Source organism: Microtus ochrogaster, chromosome 7 (assembly GCF_000317375.1).
Source record: "Microtus ochrogaster isolate Prairie Vole_2 chromosome 7, MicOch1.0, whole genome shotgun sequence".
Taxonomy (NCBI): Eukaryota; Metazoa; Chordata; class Mammalia; order Rodentia; family Cricetidae; genus Microtus; species Microtus ochrogaster.
Window position 1 is genome coordinate 32,593,200 of NC_022014.1, and position 21,675 is coordinate 32,614,874.

A 21,675-nucleotide genomic window follows, 5' to 3' on the forward strand; every position below is an offset into this window, starting at 1 on the left:
TTTCCCTCCCCCTCCCCCAATCAAGTCCCCCTCCCTCCTCAGCCTGAAGAGCAATCAGGGTTCCCTGCCCTGTGGGAAGTCCGTACATTTTTTGATTTGCTTGTTTACTTTGGCTTCTGTGAATTCACCTTATCTGTACTTTTTCTTCAGTATTTCATAGAGTTTGAGCAATCCAATCTGATAATAAGGTTAAAAAAAAATCTAACCAGACCTTGCCTTTTCTTAAGCAACCAGCACCCCTGTAATTTCTGTCTCCTCCATTTGGTAGTGAGGATGAGGGTGGCAAGGGTTCCCTTAACTGTTTGTGAATTGTCCTGATAGGGTCTTCTGAAGACAGCCTTGGATTTTGAGAAGCTGGAGAAGCTTGAGTTCAGTGGCATCCGAGGAAATGCCCTGAGTCAGCAAGTCCAGCAAATGCACACGGAGTTCAAGGAGATGTACAAGGTCTTCTTGGAGTGCCCTTACGACTGCCTGGACCTCCAGAGCATGGTAGGGCTGGGAGGGGTTAAAGCCCTGGCCCTCTTTTTCAGTTGTCTCTATCTGCAGCACCCAAGTGTTCGTTTACCTGTCTTTCTTCTTAAGAATCATCTTCAGCTCTGTGGTCCTAGTGCTTTTGTTATTTATTGTTAGGGTCAGGAGAAATTGTCATCCTTGTGCCATTAGAAAGATCCTATTTATTTTGCATGTAGAGGATAAAAATAAGAAAGAGCTTCTCCCCACCACTGACAGATGCAGATTACTGCTACCTAGAGCTGTCGGCGTGGGAAGACAGGGGAAGCAGTGCCGACTTTATGGCTTCAAAAGTTTGAGCTGAGCAAAACAAGCCAGATGTAAAAGGAGAAATAACTTCATGACCTCTCTTAAACCTGGTATCTAAGATGGTCAAATTGTCAGGTATATAGAGCTCACTAGGATGGACCTGGCCTCTGGGCTGAGACAAAGAGAAATGGGAGGAGTTGGTCAATTACAAAGTATCCTTGATGCAGGGTAAGTGTTCTACAGGTATAATGAACAATGTGGCGATGATAGTAGTGCTGTATTATATGTTTGAAATCTGTTGGGGGGGTTCTAAGGGCAAACACACACGCACACACACACGCATGTGTGTGCACACAGTTCTAGTTATATGAGGGGATGGATTCTTGTGGATTTTGAATAAATATCTATATGCTAAACCCACCAGTCATGATAGGTCCACTCCCTTCATTGCTTTGATCATTTCACAAGTGTGCACATGAATCAAAACATCACTGCGTACCTTAAACACACCATTTGACCAATCATACTCAATAAAGCTGCTAATATACTATAAGCTTCAAGCACAGACTGCCAAGCAAAGGCCAGGCATATCGGTAGAAGTTTATTAGCAGTTCAAGGTTAGGTAAAGGAAGCCCACTCAAGGTAAGCAAGAGCAAACACAAATTTTCTAAGATTGGGACACAGAGCCGAGATCTCACCCACAGTCCCCTCACAGCCATAACCGATGGATTCAGAAGCACCAGAGGAGAAAAAAGAACTTGCTATCATGGGGAAAGGGAATAGACTTCTCCCCAAAGAAAGGAAGGTTGCAGGAGAAGAAATTGTAATCCAGAAAGGAAGAACAGAAATTAGGACAGGAATCTGTTCTGAGCATATTCAGTTTCTAAGGACCCTCACTGGCCAGATCCAGGGTGATGGGACTTAATGAAAATTCCATTAGTTGAAAGAAGAAAGAAGAAAGATAGATTACAAAAGAGAATGTATACACATATTTAATATATATTATACATATGTTACATATATGATGTGTTTGCAACTGTATAACAAATCTCACATATCCCATTTATTTTGTATATATATTATATACAAGTACACATTATATATGTAATGTGGGAAGCCCTTCTGTATATATGTTGCTTTTATTGGTTAATGAATAAAGCTGCTTTGGCCTATGGCAGGACAGAATATAGCCAGGCTGGAAGGGATAGAGAGAAAGAGTAGATGCCATGTAGCTGCTGAAGGAGAAAGTCACCAGAAAAACTTAGTGGTAGGCCACAGCCTCGTGATGGTGCATAGATGAGTAGAAATAGGTTAATTTAAGATGGAAGAATTAGTTAATAAGAAACTTGAGCTAATAAGCCAAACAGTGTTGTAATTAATACAGTTTCTGTGTGATTATTTGGGTCTGGGAAGCCAGGATTGAATGAGCAGTCTTCACTTAAATATATGTCCATATATTATACACACATAATGCATACACATATACTTTGCCAGATGTATGAAAGCATACCATAACACCAAAATGACAATGTAGATGGAAAGTAGGGATATACTATGTTTTCCTACTTTTCTTTGGTTTTCTTTTCTTTCAAAATACAAACATGTGGGGCCTGGAGAGATGGCTCGGTGGTTAAGAGTGCTTGTTGCTCTTGTAGAGGACCTGAGTTCAGTTCCCAGCACCCATGTTGGGCAATTTCAGCTCCAAGAGATTTGACACCCTCTTCTGGCACTGCAGGCACCTGTACTCACATGCACACCACACAGACACACTCCTACACATAAATGAAAATAAAAAAAAATCTTTAAAATGTAAAATAAGAACACACATTACTATTGGAAAACAATAATAACAAATAGTAATTCAACAAATTAGAGAGTTGAAGTTTTCCTGAAAATTCCTGCACCCTAAGAAGAAAGACACATTTAAGTTTGGTAAGTAAAGGACAGTTATTAAAACAGACTTAGATAATTTTTAAAAAATAATTGCTTATCTGCAACTCAAATTTAACTGTGTAGTCTGCATTTTTTATTTGCTAAATTAGGAAACTTAAGAATAATGGCTAATTGCCATTTTAGCCAATTAAGGTGTATTTGGAAGGAATAGTGTGTATCCATTTAATTAGCTTACTTTCCTTTTAAGGATTCGATTAATTCGGTTGCTTTGAAAAAGAAAAGCAGTTTGACTTGGGAGAGGAAGACAAGAAGGCGGTGCCCTTGGGGCTGTAGGCTGCTGAGAAAATCTAGAGTAGTGTGTGCTGACACTGTGGCCAGAAGAGAAGGAAACTCGCAAAGTGGAAGGGACAAGGACACAGGAAGGCGAGTGGATAGCAAACTCATGTTTCACTCAACTGTGCCATTTGGGTCAGAGTGTCCTGCTACCATGGTGTCGTGGTTAGGTTTTGTTCACTTGACACACACCTAGACGTTCCTAGGAGAAGACAACTCAGTTGGAGAATTGCCTCCCTTGTATTGGCCTCTGGGCATGTCTGTGGGGCATTTTCTTTCTTATTGATTGGCATGGGAGGTTCCAGCCCACTGTGGGTGAAACCATCGCTAAGCAAGTCGATTTTGTCTGCATCATAAAGATAAGCAAGCAAGAAAACCAAGCCAATAAGCAGCTTTCCTTCATGGTTTCCACTTCAGTTCCTGTCTCCAAGTTTCTGCTCCAACTTCCTTTAATGATGGACTATAATGTGGAAGTGTGAGCCAAGTAAACCTTTTCCTCTCAAAGGGTTTTTGGTCAGTGTTTTATAAAGCAACAAAGGAGCTAGGACACATGGCGAGGGGTAGAGAATTCAAATAATCTTTGGTTTGACTGTGTTTACCATGAGGGTTAGCAACCAAGACTGTAGTGAGACTGGGTTGCAGAAAACGATACTTTCCTTACATACATGTGATGTCTCCTCAGGAATTTGAAAACGATGTCCGTGAATTTAACAAGAGAGTGGAAGATCTTGACCGGAGATTGGCGACAATCTTAATTCAAGCTTTTGATGATACACCTGATGTGGAACATGCCTTTAAGGTCGGTTCAAGTGGAGCAGAAGTCTCTGTTAGTCCCCCTCAACACTCATCAGAGGACAATAAGGCTACCCTTCCAGTTTCTTCCTACAAATATTTCCCCTTGGAGGGTGTGAATATATAATTGGGCTTTTCAGGCAGATCACGTACGAATTTTGAACATGTAAAAATGCTTTGAAAATTAGAGTGATCTTTTTAGACACCATACATCTATCAGTAAGGTCACCATTAAGAGTAAAAATGTCCAGTGTGGTTATTGCCCTGGAAGCATGGCTCAGCAATATCATGGCTGATTAAGCATTAAGGCAAGGTTGACTTAGCCTGGAGCAAAGCATTTACCAAGAAGTGATTTATAGGACCCAGACACCAGTAGCTAGAATAATTCTTGCCCTGGCTCTATTTCTTCCACATTGAGTGGTAAAAGGAATAGAGAAGCTGGACAGTGGTGGCGCACGCCTTTAATCCCAGCACTTGGGAGACAGAGGCAGGCGGATCTCTGTGAGTTCGAGGCCAACCTGGTCTGCATAGCAAGTTCCAGGAAAGGCTTCAAAGCTATACCGAAAACCCCTATCTCGAAAAACCAAAGGGGAAATAATAAAGAAAGTGTAGGATGGTGAGGGCAGAAGTAGCTGCACAGTCAGGAAAGCTGATGTGGGATATAGGACTCTGTTGAGTGTGGCAGGACTCCTGCAGACTGTGGAGAGGCTTGGTGCTTTGAGGACTTGAGTCAGGAGAAAGTCACAGGGAGAGGCATTTTTAGTTCAGAAGAGGAAAAAGATTTCTGTCAGTGCTTTTCAAGATGAAATGAACATTTTTGAGAAGTACTTAAATTTCTGGTCATTGAAAATGTTCATAGACTAAGTGATTTGTAGGACAATTGTCAAAGACACATGAACCTTGGATGGGCAAATCTATGCTATTCTAGAATATTAAATAACCCAAATGTGCCATGCTCCATTTGCTGTTGGATGTGTGTGTGATTTAATAAACACCTGTTCTTTAATAGTTCATCTTTTTAAGACTTCAGAAATTCCTCTTTAAACATCAGAAAAGGTTTACATGTGTCCATAGAATGATCTTATATACCATTAGCTGTCATGACGAATTGGGAGTCAGAAACCAGATACACTGTGAAGTTGTAACTCTACTCATGTGTTGAGACTATTCTTGCCCACCCTAGGAAACCCTTTGCACCTGCCATTCCGAGGATGTTCATGTCATCCACTGTGCTCATCTCTATCACTGACTATGATATCATTGCATGTCACTGCTCTCTGTCTAGTCTCCTTTGGGAATTCATCTTCTCAGGAAGGTATTTGAAGTCTTCCTATTGCTCTTTAGATGCTCCCTTCATGAAAACACCTACATTTATCTCGGGAGCATACCTCTATCTATAGGTTTTAAAAATGTTCAGTTCTTAAAATATATGGAATAAGGATTCTAGTCAAAAGAAGAAGGAATGAATCCTTTACAGCCTTGGCCCTGGTCCTGAAACATCTCTGTTCGTAGCCAGACTCCCAAAGTGCACTCATAAAAGCAGATCCCTTATCTAACCCTAACTCCTCCTTTTAACAACTCTTGGAAAGCACTGGGGAAACCACAGCCAGCTGGTCCCTCCTGCCTGACCCATTTCTCTTTTTGGTCATCTCACCATTAGGAAATTAAAACTTTTCCTTCCTCCATCACCCAGTGCAAATGTTCCAGTGAATATCAATTCAGAGAAATAAGTAGGTTTTAGAATCTGGGGAGCTTTCCAGAGAGATCATCTAACCCCAGACACCCACCCCTGTTGCTGCTACACAATCATCTAACATTATATGCAGCTTGGATGTCATGGCCAGGGAACATGTGGGTCAAAGACCTCGGGCCAGTAGCACAAGATGGCTATCAGCACCCTTGTCTGCATATTCTCAGCAGGAAGATTTAGTCCATAACACAGCAGAGAATACACTGAACACAGCTGCTCTCTTATGCCTCCATCAAAGGGAGTTGCTTTCTCAGGCTGTAGATAGTTCAGTTAGCAACATGTTTCTTTTATAAGCACAAGGACCTGAGATCAATCCCTAAAGCTCAAGTTTTTGAAAAATCAGGCTTATTGTCTAAATCATGAAGATACAGAGCCAAGTAAATCCTTCGGGTTTGCTGGCTGGTCAGTGTAGCCTACTTAGTGAGTTCCAAGCCAGTGAAAGACGTTGTTTCAAAAAATAATGGTAAATGGCACTTGGGGAATGATTCTTGGGTTAGTTCTCTGGCCTCTACATGCACACACATGCATACATGCAGGCACACGCATCTGTGTGCACACTCTCACTCATAAACACACACACGTGGAAGAGGGACTTTCCATTCTGTATCTGGGTGATGTTTATGGAGGAAAACCCATCCCTACAGACTTCATTGGGAAACATTCAGCATCCTTCTTTAGGCTCACAGTGTACCTAGAATCACTAAGCAAACACTTCAAGCTATCTGTCCTGGGATAGAGTGCATCCTGACCCACTGACTCTTCTCTGTGCTTTTCTGTTATCCATGGCATGACCTGAAAACCCAAGACTTTCTAGAGCAATCTCAGATTCTGGGCCAGACTCATCATCTCCGGGCACTTGCTGTCTTTCCCCCTTCTCATACTTTGAAGGGTAGTGATTTTAAAAAGCAGTGAGAGAATGGCTTGGTGTGGCGTGAGCTTGTGGCAGAATGGGCTTCAGGTCTAGGACACATGGGGTCCATTCCACTTCCATTTGTAGGATTTATGGGTATAATCTTGACTTTTATACACAATTTTCATTGATCTCTCTCTCTCTCTCTCTCTCTCTCTCTCTCTCTCTCTCTCCCTCTCTCTCTCTGAAAAAGACCATTTGAAAAATGTACCATGAAACAAATTTGCCCCTGCAGTGGCTATTCTTTTTCGACCTCTGACTTGAAGTGTGAAGTAGAAATGGGAGCTTATAACACAGCATTTCTCAACCTGTGGGTCTTGACTCTTGGCAAACCTCTATCTCCAAAAATATTCACATTCCAATTCCTAAAAGGTAGCAAAATTACAGTTATGAAGTAGCAATAAAATAATTTTATAGTTGGAGGACACCACCACAACAGTATTAAAGGGTTAGGGAATTTGTGAACCGCTGGTATAATGGAGTTCAGGTTTAAAAACAGTAGTACTTATCCTAATATGACTGACTCCCTATGTGACTTAGGTTGAGGCAGCATCACACTAAAAAAATTCACAATACAGGAACAGGGCATCATTAAACAATGTCCCTTTTTTTTTTGTAAACACCTTGGGCTTGATTTAATGTACAGGAAAACACCTCAGATTGTCCTTGTCAGGTCTATGATTGACAGGGCAGCTCATCTCATTCCTGAAACATTCTTCTATCTTTTTCCATCACTACTGTGAGACAATGGTCTTGTACCTGTAAAGATTTGTTACTTGTGTTGGTTTAATAAATTGCTGATTGGCTAGTAGCCAAGCAGAAAGTATAGGCAGGGCAACCAGAACAGGAGAATTGTGGGAAGAGGAAAGGCTCAGTCTGCAGCTGTCACCCAGATGCAGAGGAAGCAAGATGAGAATGTTTCACTGATAGAAGGTGCCAAGCCATGTGGCTAACACAGACAAGAATTATGGGTTAAGATGTCAGAGCTAGTTGATAAGAAGCCTGAGCTAATAGGCCAACCAGTTTATAAATAACGTAGACCTCTGTGTGTTTCTTTGTAACTGAATGGCTGCAGGACCAGGTGGGACAGCAACCTCTGTCTGCACATTACAACCACCCTCCCTTATGTGTTGTATATTCCTTGTGCAGTTCAGTCTACCTTCCTGTGTCTTTTGTTTTCCTTTTATTTCAACCCTTAGGAATCTTGGTAGATTCCCAGCATGACAAAGGACAGAGTACCTGAGGTGGGACAGACGAGTAATCCCCATACTAGGGATGCCGAGATGGGAGGATCATGAGTTCCAGGCCAAGCCTGTGCCAGAGTGAAAACTTCACTCAGAAAGCAAATACTCCCAACCTTCCCCCAACTATCTAAGCAGCCAAGAAAGGAGAAGGGAAAAGTTCTAGATATCACCATGTGGGGTCACTGCTAGAGTTCCACCATAACATATGTGCATCGTTCCTGTACTGAGTCATAAGAAGGGGAAAACAGAACAGGAAGCAGAAGGTTGGCAGCCCCGGGAAGGTTAAGTGCCTGTCATTATCCTCTCGACAGCTGTTGGACATCGCGGGAACCCTCCTTGAAAGGCCTCTGGTAGAACACGATGTGTCACACAAATACTTGGCCCTCATCCAAATGTTCAGCAGAGACCTGGATGCTGTGAGGCTCCTCTATACTCAGCGCATCCAGGAGGAGGCGGAGCATGGTAGGGCGGTTGCCAGGGGAGTATGAGGGATGTGTTCTGTTACTGGAATGGGCAGAATACACTTATGCTCCTCTGAATAACTTACGGATACAGGACATCCTCAGAGAGCAACAAGCATAGTCCTTTCTGCTGGAAATTCCAGATCATCTTGGGTGATTGCAGAGTTCACTGACCTGTACTTTTCTCAGTGTGGGAGAATGAGATGGCTGGGGTGACCTAGATTAGTGAAACCTTGAGCACCACTGGTCCACTGTGGCCTTGGCATAATCGGTGAACTAAGGGATCCCTGTTGTCACGCTGGTTGATCGTCATGATCACTCAATGCACATTTTATATGCCTGGAAAGAAGTTACCGGTGCCCTGCATTGCCCTAACCACTGTGCTTCTGGAGGGAGGAACTAGCAGGAGTGTGACCAGGGGCTGTCACACTCCACACCATCTTCTCCCACCCTTGGACCTGTTGGCCACAGTCCTCTAGCGACCATTCTTTTTATCTCGGGTGGAATGTGGCTCACACGCTGTGATAAACCACCTTTCAGAATTAATTATTTTGCCTCTCACCCAGACCCCAAACAGATGCCTTGCATCTAGCAAGGACTCAAGAAACATGTAGGAAACTGAAATAAACTCATGTTTGACTTTCAACCATGTAAGATAGAGTCTGCAGCTAATGTAAGCCCTGAGATGTCACACCTCTGCAGTGGAGCTCACGGTGAGGTAAAGGGACAGTCCCCTCAGCTCCTCTGCAGAGTTAGAAATGACAGGAGATGGTGGGCAGCCTTAATCCTACCAGGGAAACTGAAGGTGGAGTGGTTTTATCTTTAGGTGAAATCTCCCCTTTGCTAAATCGTGGTAACTGTTTATAGAGAAAGAAATTCAATATATGGACTGAGATAATAAACACAGGCAGCTGACATACTTCATAATCCACATGGCTGAATTATAATCATAACCTGACTGAATTCCAACAAAATCCTTTGACTGTCACTAAGCAAAAGAGAGATGCCACCCCCATTTTACAACAGAGAAAACCGAGTCTCAGAAAGATGAATCTTTCTGTTTGAGACAGTATCTTCAACCCTCAGTATTCAAGCAAAACTTTCTTGAGATGTCCTGAAAAGTAATGACCAGCTGCCAGACCAGTCAGAATGACTGGGCAGGGGAGTCATGTTCCCTGAGCTGTTGTACTCTCCCAAGGGTCTCTTTAGTCAGGCATTTGACTCAGTGTGGGCCCAGGGCGATGTCAGTCTGGAAATAGATGCAGCAATGTAGGGATAACTAGAAAAAGCTCTCCTGCAGTGGAGGGAGCTGGGGGTTGTGCCTTCTCTTCAGTGTAGTTATTCCTGTCTGCAGGATTCTCGCCTGTGCACAAGAACATGCCCACCATGGCTGGGGGCATCCGCTGGGCACAGGAGCTGAGGCAGCGCATCCAGGGTCCCTTCAACAACTTCACACACACCACACATCCGTAAGTATCTGATTCTTGAGAGGCACCTGACTGAGCCTCCCCGGCACAAGCCCTCCAGAAACAAAATATCTATCCATCATTCCCTGTTCAGCCCCAGACTAGGTTCTATTAAACAGTGATGATTTTAGTACATGTGAGCTGAGATGTGGATCCTTCAGGGTTAAAGATGCTTAGCCTTAGGAAAACCAAGCCAGGGGTTTCACACTCTGAGGAGGCCCTCAATATTGCTTCCTTGGAAAAGAACTCTCTGCGCCACTGGGGTAGTTGGGAAATGACAAGTAATTCCCAAGTGTGGTGTGTGATCTTAGTAAAGATGTAGCTCCCTGGCCTCACATGTCAAGTCTGAATCTGAGCTGGGACTCTGTTTCTTTGGCAAACTCCCTTTGGTGATTAATGGTAGCCAGCTTAGGGAAGTACAACCTTGCTTCATGGCTGGGTCTAGAAGCTGAGCCGCTTAGAAGACTCTTGCCTGCTAGCAAAAAGCAAGAGGAGACACAGTGTTTGGGATGCCTCCTGTCCAGGGACAGGTAGTCTTCCTCTGATACCTTCTTTGTAGACAACTTGATCGTGTTCAAAGTCCTTGGCATTGCTAAGAGCAACAAAGGCAAAGGATTTGGAAGCTGGCCATTGGTGTGAGTCAGGGATGTCCGCGGAGACCCGGGGTTCAGGTAGCAAGATTAAATTTCTTTCAAGACGTGAGACAGAAGCATGGCATCTGTAGGGATCAGTCACTCCGCCACTCCAGGGTCACTAGTCAGAGAAGCAGCTCTGACATGAGCAATCTCCCCTTAGAGAGAAGCTGATATCTGTTCTGCCCTGGGTAAGCTTTTTAATGCTGCAGATAGAGAAACCAGGCATAAAGAAGGGCAGTGACTCCCCTCTGATCCCAGAGACAGTCAAGAAATCACTGAGAGACATCTGGGGCTCCAGCTTCCAGCCCACAGTTCTTCCCAATGGTCTCCAGCCATAGAGAATTCTGCCTGAAGCAGGACTGAGCCCCCAGCCCCCTTGGATATACCCCTTAATGCAAAATGAAGAAGACATTCAGGGGCAATGAAGGCTCCTTCCAGGTAAAGGAACTGCTTAGCTGCCAGAGGTCTGGTTCCTAGGAAGCCAACTCTGAGACATATGGGACAGCAGGGACAGCAAAGAATGGCCTTAGGAACAACAGCTAAAGGACAGAGTGTTCGGGGTCTGGGTGGCTGGTGGGCGGAGATGAGTTGCTGGTTGGCTGTACCAAAGACTTCAGTGGATCCTGCAAGGAGCACAGCTCCTAAGAGGTACCCAGGCTTGGTAGTCCCCACCCCAGCTAGTTCTTAGTTCTGGGCTTCCTCCATAAATAACATGACTGTTTGCTAGGTGGCTTGTAGTCTAGGAAATCCAATTCCCTCTCTGGCTCCATGGACACCAGTGCACAGGCATATACATGCAAAACACTCACACACATAAAATAACATTTCTTAAAAACAGAGAATTCTGTTGGCTTCTATCACAAAGTAAAGTGAAAACATCATTGCATTGCTTCTGGTTTGCTCTCTGCAAACCACCAGGCAACATGGCCGGATGCATGCTCTGTATTAAACCACATGCGCCTCTGCCTCAGTCCTTCCAGATCCAAATCTGAGACGTGGCCTTGTGAGACCTGTAGAAATCCTGCAGTGTGTGAGGGAATTAGGGACTGTGACAGGCAAGCCACCTGCCTGGTCCGGAGCGTGATGAGACACAACTGCTCAGTCAGCATAAAGGGAGCAAAGCAATCGGAGTTCTCTCTGAGCAAGTTAGGGGTTTGTAGGAGTCTCCAGGGAACATGTGAAGAAACCTGTACTGGCACAAGGAGAAAGTGGATGTTAAAGATTTAGCAATAAACTTCCCTGTTTTGCTAGCAGGATACACAGAAACAGACTCCACACAGTTGGTGTGAAGATATTTGAAAATTAAAGATACCTCACCCGTTTTCCCTAGAGCCGGGCATTTATTTTCTATTACAGTTTGTGTCAAAAGCGGGAGGAGGGGGGAGTTGTGGGTAGCGGTTTTGCAGGGCAGACTCTCTTGCACTCTGCTGCCATCTTCGGCTTCCTGGCAGAAGCCTCTGCATGCATGTGTGAGACTGCAGTGTTTGTGATGTGTCTCTGCGTGCAGGTATGTGTGTGTGTTTGTGTGTGTGTGTGTTGCATTGTGTGTGTACTCATTTTAGGAGTTGAGAGGTGGCCAGGGATTCATGTAAACATGTCACGGAGTAGCAGTGTTTCTGATCAAGTCCTGGACAGATTTCAGAAACCCCTCTACCTGTACCTATCTAGGGAAAAGGAGTCGCCATGTTTCTGTGGCCTTGTATTTGTCTCTCTCTGTCCCCCTCTGTATATCTATCTACTAATCATCATTTATCTATTGCCTATATATTATATGCACATATACATGCACATAATGTTATTAATATTATATGGCTGTTTTTCTTCATACCCAGAAAACAATGTCACCTAGAATCTTTCTTTACTCTCTCAACTTTCCTTTTATTCATATTTTGTAGAACCTCAATTATCTGGTGTATATATGACCAGTTTAGCCTGGAGAGCAGTTAGCGGAGCCCACAGGCACTATAGATTCCCTGTTCCTCTAATCTGGGGAATGGCCTGGAACTTTAGAATGTACAGATGCCCTCTAGTGGCCTGTGGAGGATGTTCAGGGAGGAGAATGCAATCTCTTCCAAGGCCCTTTGAAAACCAGCCCAGGGGACTGTCCCATCTCCGTTTTGTTTGGTTTTTGTTTTTCTTGAGATGCATAGGATCCCTGCATGTAGCCCAGGCAGGGCTGAGACGCATGTTCCTCCTGCCTCGGTCTCCCAGTTATCAATACTTTCTCTTTAGACTGCAGTTTATACATCAGGTCATAATTTGGGCTTCTTCTAATCATATGTCTTTCGTTTTTCTCCCCCTTTGCTGTGAACTGATAGGTGCCTGCAATCTGCTGAAGGAAAGCGAATGATACAAAAATACGAAGATCTGCTCTCACTGTTAGAAAAGTAAGCAGCTTCTGCGATTGCGTCGTCCTGCAGATTGCCCCGCCCCCACACCATGCGCCTTTCGCTGTTCATAGGGCTTGTTCTGTGTCAGCTCTGAGACGTCACTGTGTGCTATACGGTAGAGCCGAGCAATTTGTGAGTGATTATTCTAGGGTCTTGAAAACAAGTCTCTGGGTAAATGTGGCTCTCCTCTGGACACACAACTGTTCCCAGTGTCATGTCCCTGGGTCTGTGAACCTTGTGGAGAGGCAGGGGTGCCACACACTGTGCTCTGAGAGGTCTGGGATTGCAGAGGCAGGGGTGCCACACACTGTGCTCTGAGAGGTCTGGGATTGCAGCCACTGCTCAGTGAACAGAAAGCAGTAGTGTCTACGGTCTGGAGTGAAACTAAGTTTCGAAATATGGCCTCCATCCTTTGAGAGAGAAAGTGAAAGAAAGATTTGTATCTGGGCCCGTAATGGTTGCTACTCTAGAGCCCAGTGGATCTTTTAGAGGTTCAGGGTCTAAAGGCCCCTCCTCCAACACGGTACTGCCTTCTGCCTTTCACCTGATTCTGGAGAGCAGGGCATAGGCAGAAAAAAGCCCAGGTTCTGACATTGTCTGCCATTGGGTTAGACAAATGAACTGGTGGTACCTCTATCTGCCAGGAACGCACACATTTACCCCTTATCCTGTAAATATCCTTTTTTTTGGGGGGGGGGGGACTTGAGACAGGGTTTCTCTGTGTAACAGTTCTGACTGTCCTGGAACTTACTCTGTAGATCAGGCTGGCTTCAAAATCACAGAGATCCGCCTGCCTCTGCCTCCTGAGTGCTAGGATTAAAGGTGTTCGCCACCAGGCCCAGATACCCTGTAAATACTTAGGTGTATCTTCTCTTCCTTGTCGCCGTCACTGGGCTCTTCTCAAACAACTAGATCCACTCCAGCCTGAACTGCCATAGTGGCTTCTGACAGCCCTCCCTGCCTCCATCTTTGTGTCCCTCGGTGTGCACGCTATGGTCAAATCCCATAATGTCAATACATCCCTAACAACTGGAAACCTTTCAGAGGTTCCCATTATTCCCCAGTCCCCCATCCCTCCAGCCTCATCTGTACCCTCCCCTTTTGTCCCCAGGTCATTCAGGCTGTTTCTCATGTCCACACCTCACCCTTGCTTTTCATGGGATCATCAGCCACCTCTGCTCAGCCATGGGACTGAGTCAAGAATTGTTCTATCATCTCTCCCACGAGGCTTCCTTGATCTCCTCATCCCCTCCAGCTCCTCGCCGAGCTCTACCCACTACCCCCTCTAAGACTGATTTTGCTGCTCTGTCTTCTGGTAATCTTCCTGCTGTCCCCCTGCCCCATTTACTCTATTTATCTTAAGTTATTAATTCATTGACTTAGTCTCCAAACTCTGCACATGGCGTGTGTCATGTCAATGTGTGATAACCGAATAATGAATTCCATGGGGTACTTGAAGGTTAGTGTGAGAGCCGTTGTTACTAATATCTTCTCTCTGTGTCCCTGGATCTAAGCATGACTTTCCATCTCACCCCCAAAGACCATGTAGAGTCTTTCTAGTCTCCTCTGGTTGCAGTGGCACCACGTGTAAAGATCAGCAAGCTCCTGAAGGATGCTGCCTCAGCCTGGCTGGGTCAGACCTTAGCTGCTTCTAGTTTGTATCACAGAGCAGAGCCAGGATCTGGGGCTTTGCAGGGTGTTTCTGAGGGGGCTGCTGTCTCTGGTTGTTGCAGATACGAGAAAAGACTTTATGAGGACTGGTGTCAGACGGTGTCAGAGAAGTCACAGTACAACCTCTCCCTGCCACTTCTGCATCGGGACCCCCACACCAAGCAGCTCTCCGTCAACTTTAGCCCACAGGTCAGCTGGGTGACGGTAACTTCCACCTAACTGCTCTTCTAGAAGCCTCCATGGACCTGCTGGTTTCAAGGGTCAAGAGGCTTTTAAAAGAATTTCAACAACTACAAAAAGAACTTCCACCCTGCACTTTCTTGTGTGTGGGGTTAAATCCTCAGTCAGAATATTTTTGTAAGTTATCCAGGTTCACAATCTTTCTCCAGGTTGACCAGTAGATTTGATTTTTCACAATAAGGAAACAGACATGAGTTATATAATAACAGGGACGCTTCTTCAGAAATACATTGTTAAACGATTTTCCATTGTGCACACATCATAAAGCATATGTATACCAACTAAGGCAGCTATGTCGTGACTAGAAAATGTGAAGGTATGGGGCTGTGGTTGTATATGCTGTTCATAAATGACTGAGTCATTGTTGCTTGTTCTTGAGTACTTTGTGAAGGATCTTCCGTCATTTGGTCTCAGACTTCCATGACCTACCTCACACACTTGCTTCTTGTGCAGGGTCTGAAGTACATGCCATTAGAGCTGTGATATCACTTTTTTTCTGCCTTCAAAGAACCCACAATCCAACTGGGAATCGTTATCTTAGTATGTAAAAATCTATCTTACTAGACAGCATATGAAAAATCCCAAAGGAAGGCCCTGGGGGAAAGACCTGATCAAAGGTTTTCCACTAAAGGTTATTTCATCCCTTGGCAACATTACATTTTATAAATTTTGGAGGGGGCAATGAGTGCCAACTAACAGGTCTGTCATGGAGGTGTAACTCCTGCTACCTGAAGCATAGCCACATTTTGAGATTTAATAAAGTTTGTCATCTTGTCCTCTGGAAAGATAGAACTCGGTCCTTCTACTGACAACAGGATACATTCTGTTTCTTAATATCACTTCCAGACTATTAATACAAAAACAACTCCCCATAAAATTGCATATATTTGATTACTGGTGAAGGTAGGCTTCCAGCATGTTCTCATTGTGGTTTTGTATTTCTTGTGAATGACTTCTTTTGTTCATATATACCAACAAACCATTCTTTAGTAGAAGTAGTCTCCTTTACTGGTAATTTGTTAGGCTATTTGGGGAATAACTCCCAGATAATGAGAAATGAAGAAGGTTGGGGGTGCTGGTATCTGTAATCCTAGCACTCAGGAGATGAAATCAAGAGGACTGGTAATTCAAGGCTATCTTCAGCTACAGAGAGGGGTGAGGGTCAGCCTAGACTACATGAGATTATCTACCTCTATCTATCTATCTATCTATCTATCTATCTATCTATCTATCTATCTATCTATCTATATCTATCTATCTATCTATCTATCTAATCTTCAGATAGTGCTCTAGTTTGTCATTTTATTACCTGTCTTATATTTTATGTATATAGTTTTGTATCTGATGTTGTGGTTTTGTTTAGAATAAGCTTCTCTACCTCAGCATGTATAATAGTCACACATATTCTGGTTTTGCTTTTTATATTGAAGTTTTTGATATTCATCTTGAGCATGCTTCAAAGTAAATAGGAAACAATTCATTTCCCAATGAATAGCCAGCATTTTTCCTACTTTCAGTTGTATGGGTGGTACTCTCGGGGCTGGCTGGTACTCTCAGGAGGACAACTGGCACTCTCAGTAGGACTGGCTGGTATTTTCAGCAGAGCTGGCTGGTATTCTCAGTAGGGCTGATTGGTCCTCTTAGCAGGGCTGGCTGGTACTCTCAGTTTGACTGGCTGGTAGTTGTCAATGAAGACCTCAGCTCTTAGAAGGCAAGCTAGTGTCTGGTGGCTTTATATAAGGAAGTGGGGAGGACTTAAAGCTTTGTCCCTGCCAGGACCTCTCTGTGTTTCCTAAGATCTCATCTTCTGGGCTTTTCATTTTTGCATTTGCCAGTAAACCTAGGGGTTCACAGAAGTTTGTGGGAGTAGGGGCCGGGTGACTTCTTTCCCCACCTCCTAGTGTATTAGAATACAAGGAAACACCAGATCAGGGTTACAGAAGTCATGGGCTATTCTGAGTCCATATGACAGCTTTGTCACGGGCTTCTCTCAACCTGCATAGCTCCTCTGTGGGTGCATGCATGAAGATACTACCCTACCCGAGTTTACATTTCCATCTCTGCATGCCTGTGGGTTGTTCAAGCAGGTGATTCACCCCCAGGTGAATATTCTGGCATCATAGCCTCTTCTCAGGAGCCACATATTCTAAGCATAGAAAACAAAGCCCTCCCCTTTGTTGCCAATGGCTCCTTGTCGCGGCCACCCTCGACCCACAAGGATGACGCGACCACCGGAGCTCTTCTCACTGCAGTTTATTCCAGGACTTTATTCTCTCTCTCTCTCTCTCTCTCTCTCTCTCTCTCTCTCTCTCTCTCTCTCTCTCTCTCCTCTCTCCTCTCTTCCCTCTCTCTCTTCCTCTGTCTTTGACCTCCTCTCTCTTTGACCTCTCTCTCTGGGCAAACCTCTCCCAGTCCTTAAGTAGGCATGGGCTGCCAACCCCGAACTGCCAGGTGGGCACTGCCCATAGGTTCACGCATATGCAGGCAGCTGATAATCATTGCATGATCATAGCATAGGTCAGGCCTTAGCCATCTCAGGAGTTGATTATACATCTCCATCAGGTGTGACACCATGCAGCTCACTACAGCTTCTTTTTCAGTATCTCCTCTTCTTGTTCCTCCATTTTACACCACTGGTCATCTTGCTGCCATCCAAGTTGTCTTCTTTCTGCTGAATGCTTACTCTTCCTTCCCTGAGCTGTATGTCAAGAACTGATGGGGACAGAGGTCAATTAGAGGCCCAAGGCCTTTAGACCCCTGAGATTCTTGGGTCCTTCCTGGACACAGCTGCTTTCCTGCTGCCCCTGAGCAAACGCTCCTTGTGTTGGCTTCTTTCCTCAGCTGATCTCAGTGTTGAAAGAAATGAGCTATCTTCGGTCCACTGAATTGAAACTTATTCCCGAGACCGCAGCAACCATGTTCTCCTCCAGGGAATTCTATCAGCAGCTTGTGGCCAACTTGGAGTTGATGGCAAATTGGTACAACAAGGTTATGAAAACTCTGCTTGAGGTGGAATTTCCGCTAGTCGAGGACGAGCTGCACAATATTGATCTCCGCCTGAGAGCTGCAGAGGAGACACTGAGCTGGAAAACAGAAGGTAACAGTCAGAAGGGAATGTGGGGACTGAAAAACCCAGCGAAGCTAAAAGACCTCTCATTATCCTCTGCAAGCTGACTTGGCTTAGAAACAAAATGCTGCCTCTTTCCAGACGCATTTGTCAGGGGCAGAGGGGGAAATATATAAAACCCAAATTATGTAAGATTGCCATGATTTTTAAGTCTATCACAAAGTTTAATCTAAAATGCGAAGAATTATGGAATAGGAAAGATAATTAAAGTCCCCAGAAAGCTTAGAGTTCCGAAAGGAGATCATAGATAGCTCATGAAAGTTGTAGAATATTCCATTAACCATGTTAGGACTTTACCCAATATGTGAGAAAAAAAAATACCATTTTTCAACCCACAGTGCATTACAAGTTACTATAATCAGAAGATGACTAATTCACATAAAAGCATCTAATTTCTCTGGAATTCCCTAGTAACAATGATAACTCTTATGTATGTGATAGCTAGATTGTTTGTCTTACTGTATAATCAGAATTATGGGAAGGGCTGACTTTTTAATAAAGTCAGGACGGAATGGTCTCTGCTGAAAATGAAGTAACCTGCACAGAAAAGTCTCCTAAATCCTTCAGGCATAAACTGCCATCCATCATAGCACATAGCCCCTCAGCTTTGCCACCACCATGTACCATTTCAGTTAATTCTGTTTCTTTTGGGGAGCAGGCGTTTGGGATTATACCATGCAAATAACCAATAGCATTCATGACCTGGAACAAAGAATTCAGAAGACCAAAGACAACGTGGAAGAGATTCAGAACATCATGAAAACATGGGTGTCTCCAATATTTAAGAGAAAAGATGGGAAAAAAGAATGCCCCCTTTCTCTGGATGATCAGCAGGATCGCAAGGAAAAATACTACGGCCTCATCAGGGAATCTGGCGTTAAGATTCACGCTCTTGTTCAGGTAACAACCGGTCTCTTAGACGCAGTATCGAGAAGGGTGTTTGGATGCTAGAAAGGAGTCTGTGCGTTAGAATAATCAATAGATGCTGTGTCTTCTGAAGGCAAGAATAAAACTTCAGACTAACAGTAAAACAACTAAAGCCAGGAGATCATAGGGGCCCCAAATCAACGTGTCAGTATGACCACTGTCTAAATTAACTCCAAGTCTCACCGATAACCCTTCAAGCTTGGAGGAGATGGCAGAGCAGAATCCAAAATCATCGACTGCGCTAGCCAGTCAGCCCCCGCCCATGCAGCCTGGTGTGGCTCTACCGCATTATCCTTCTGACCTCTCTCTAAAGAGCCTTGAGAGATGAGATTGTGTTGTGACTTCCCTGTCATGATCAGAAGAAAGAACCCACAGTGCCACAGTTAATACAGCCAGGCTTTTTGCCCTGTAGTGTGGTCAGGGCAGCCTCATGTCCCACCACCCACAACTAAAGCCTCTCTGTGAGTATTGGGATATAAATGGCAGCCAGCCACAACCCTACTGAAAAAGCCATGGACACTGTCTGGCAGGTTGACTCATGTCAGAAGTCGGGAAGAAATCACTATTCTATACAGGCTATTCTTAAAACACAATTAAGATGTCCAGTCAGAAATGCTAATGATGACCCATTAAATGAAGGAGATAATTGCCTAAATTATGCCATTGAAAGATGAAGAACTTTTTTTACTTTGTTTTCTTGACGTCTTCTGGTACTAGATTTAGTAATTTTAGGATGTATTTGTTTATCTTTTAAAATAAACTCCCAGGATAGGAATTTAGGGTCTTGACATTAGACCTTTCTTTCTTTGGTGTCTGTGGCTTCCATGCAGTTTAGTTTGTTTGTTGTATTGTTTTGTTTTGTTTTTCTTTTCAAGACAAGGTTTCTCTGTGTGTAGCTTTGGGGCCTGTCCTGGAACTCACTCTGTAGACCAGGAGCTGACCTTGAACTCAGAGAGAACTGCCAGCCTCTACCTCCCAAGTGCTGGGTTTAAAGGTGCGTGCTACCACCGCCAGGCGATTTGATGCCATCTTAAACTGCTGCACCTTGCTACTGGCTTCAGGGTTTCCCATGTGCCACTTGGTTAACCCAGTGATCATTTAGGAATGCATGCTCTAATTTTCTTACACTCCATACTTCTCTGCACATCTTAATGGAATTGATGCCTAATTTAGCTCTGTGGTCAGAGAGAGGCTGGGGATTACCTGAGATTTTTTCTGCACCCTAGTCCATAGTCTCTCTTGGTGACGATTTCTTGGGCATTGACAGTATCTGTGCTTCTGTTGTTTGGTGTGGCATCATTTGAGTAAGAGATGTGATGGTGCTGTTGGGATCTTTGGGATGCCTTCTGGCCTTGTTTATCTATTTGTTCTATCAGTTGATGGAGGTGGAACATTAAAATCTCTGTGGTTTTAGATGTGTCTATTTAATCCTTTTGTTCTGTCAATTTTTTCATCATGGATGTGAGCTCTGTTGGCACAAGCTCACTTATAATTTCCAGTGATCATAATCCCCTGATGAACTAACTGGGCCATCATTGTGAAAGTCCTTCTTGATTTCGGATTATACTCCGTCATTTTGAAGTCTGTTTTTTTTTCTGATAAGAATGTAATTTCCCCTCCTGATTCATTAGTTCTATTTACATTGTCCATCTCCCAACACTTTTCCCTTCAACCTATTTATTTCTCTATATTCAAAATGCTCACCTTTGTCACGAGTTTATAGTAGAAGCATTTATAATTTCTTAGATTTAAAAAATTATGTGTATATGTATATGTCTGTAGGTATGTGGACCAGTCAGTGTAGATACCCATGGAATCTAGAGATAGCATGGATCCCCAGATGCTGGAGTTGTAGGTGGTTGTGACCACCCTGAAATGGATGCTGAGAACCTAATTTGGGTCCTCTATAAGAACAGTATGTGTTCTTAACTGTTGAGCTGTCTTTCTCAGCCCAAGAAATGGGTTCTTATCAGTAACAATTCCCTTTTTAACTGAAATCCTTGGATTGTTTTTGTGCAATATGGATATAATGGTGCCTATTCCTGCTGTGTTTTCATTTGCTTTTCTTTCTTCTCTGTTTTTCTGCATCCATGACCTTGTGGGTTCACATATAATTTTCAGCATCAAATGACAGCCCAGTTACTCTTCCAGATTTTACACAATTGCCTTTCTATTGCTAGGGACTGATTGAGGTTTCATCCCGAGGCATAGAGATTTTGGACAGGGCAGGTCCATTTAGCCCTTCCCCCTTGTGGTGGTTAGCTTGGATGGTCCACTTGACATGTATGAATATTTAGGTAGGGAGTTTCAAGGAGAAATGATTTCAGTTGGGTTGGCCTCAGGGAAAGCATGTGAAGAACCATGTTCACGAGGTTATTTGAGCACACGCTAAGCATGGGAGGCTCAAGTCCGACAGTCTGGGTCCTGAGCTATATGAAGCTGCAAGCGCAAGTTGAGCATTGACATACAAGCACTGCTTCATCGTTCTCTGCCCTTGACTGTGACTGTATCCTTCCTGCTTCCTTGACTTCCACAAAACAATGGACTGGAATTATGCGATTAAAACACAACTCTTTCTCCCTCAAGTTTTTATCACAGAAATAGAAGAACTAAGTTATATAACATTATAAAACATCTATGCTACATCACTGTAGTAAATACAGTCATAGAGGAGCATATTCAATCATTCGTATGTTAAATATCGCTAGACTTTTTCCATTAAAATTTTAAGAAAAAAAATGAAATAAAAATTTTTTAAGTAAAAGAGAAATGAAAATATGAGGAAGATTTATTGAGAAGAAGAAGGAATCAAAATGGAGTGGGAGAGGGATGAGAGAGGGATGAGAGTGAATGTATTCAAAATACATTGTGCACATTTATACAATTTTCTAAAATAATAACACAAATTTAAAGAAAATAGGGAAATGCATTGACTCAAGTATAAATAATTTTCCCATCTTCTTTGTAAAAGAAACTTAGAAACATTAACGGTGTCCTCCCTTTACCCGCATACTGAGCAGAGTCTTGCCTTCTGCGCTTTCCTGGAGATCTGGGCTGCTGTCCACATTCATCTCTCT

General features: G+C 43.7%; 1 protein-coding gene across 1 annotated transcript in view; it reads left to right on the plus strand.

Moving 5' to 3' along the window:
- Dnah9 (dynein axonemal heavy chain 9) overlaps positions 1–21,675 on the plus strand; it is a 333,793-nt gene that overhangs the window by 29,131 nt on the left and 282,987 nt on the right. The window contains exons 7-14 of the mRNA XM_005349858.2: positions 322–489; positions 3,668–3,784; positions 7,993–8,143; positions 9,497–9,611; positions 12,562–12,630; positions 14,367–14,493; positions 17,386–17,641; positions 18,330–18,571. Coding sequence (XP_005349915.1) covers positions 322–489; positions 3,668–3,784; positions 7,993–8,143; positions 9,497–9,611; positions 12,562–12,630; positions 14,367–14,493; positions 17,386–17,641; positions 18,330–18,571 — 1,245 coding nt within the window. The remainder of the gene's footprint in view (positions 1–321; positions 490–3,667; positions 3,785–7,992; positions 8,144–9,496; positions 9,612–12,561; positions 12,631–14,366; positions 14,494–17,385; positions 17,642–18,329; positions 18,572–21,675) is intronic.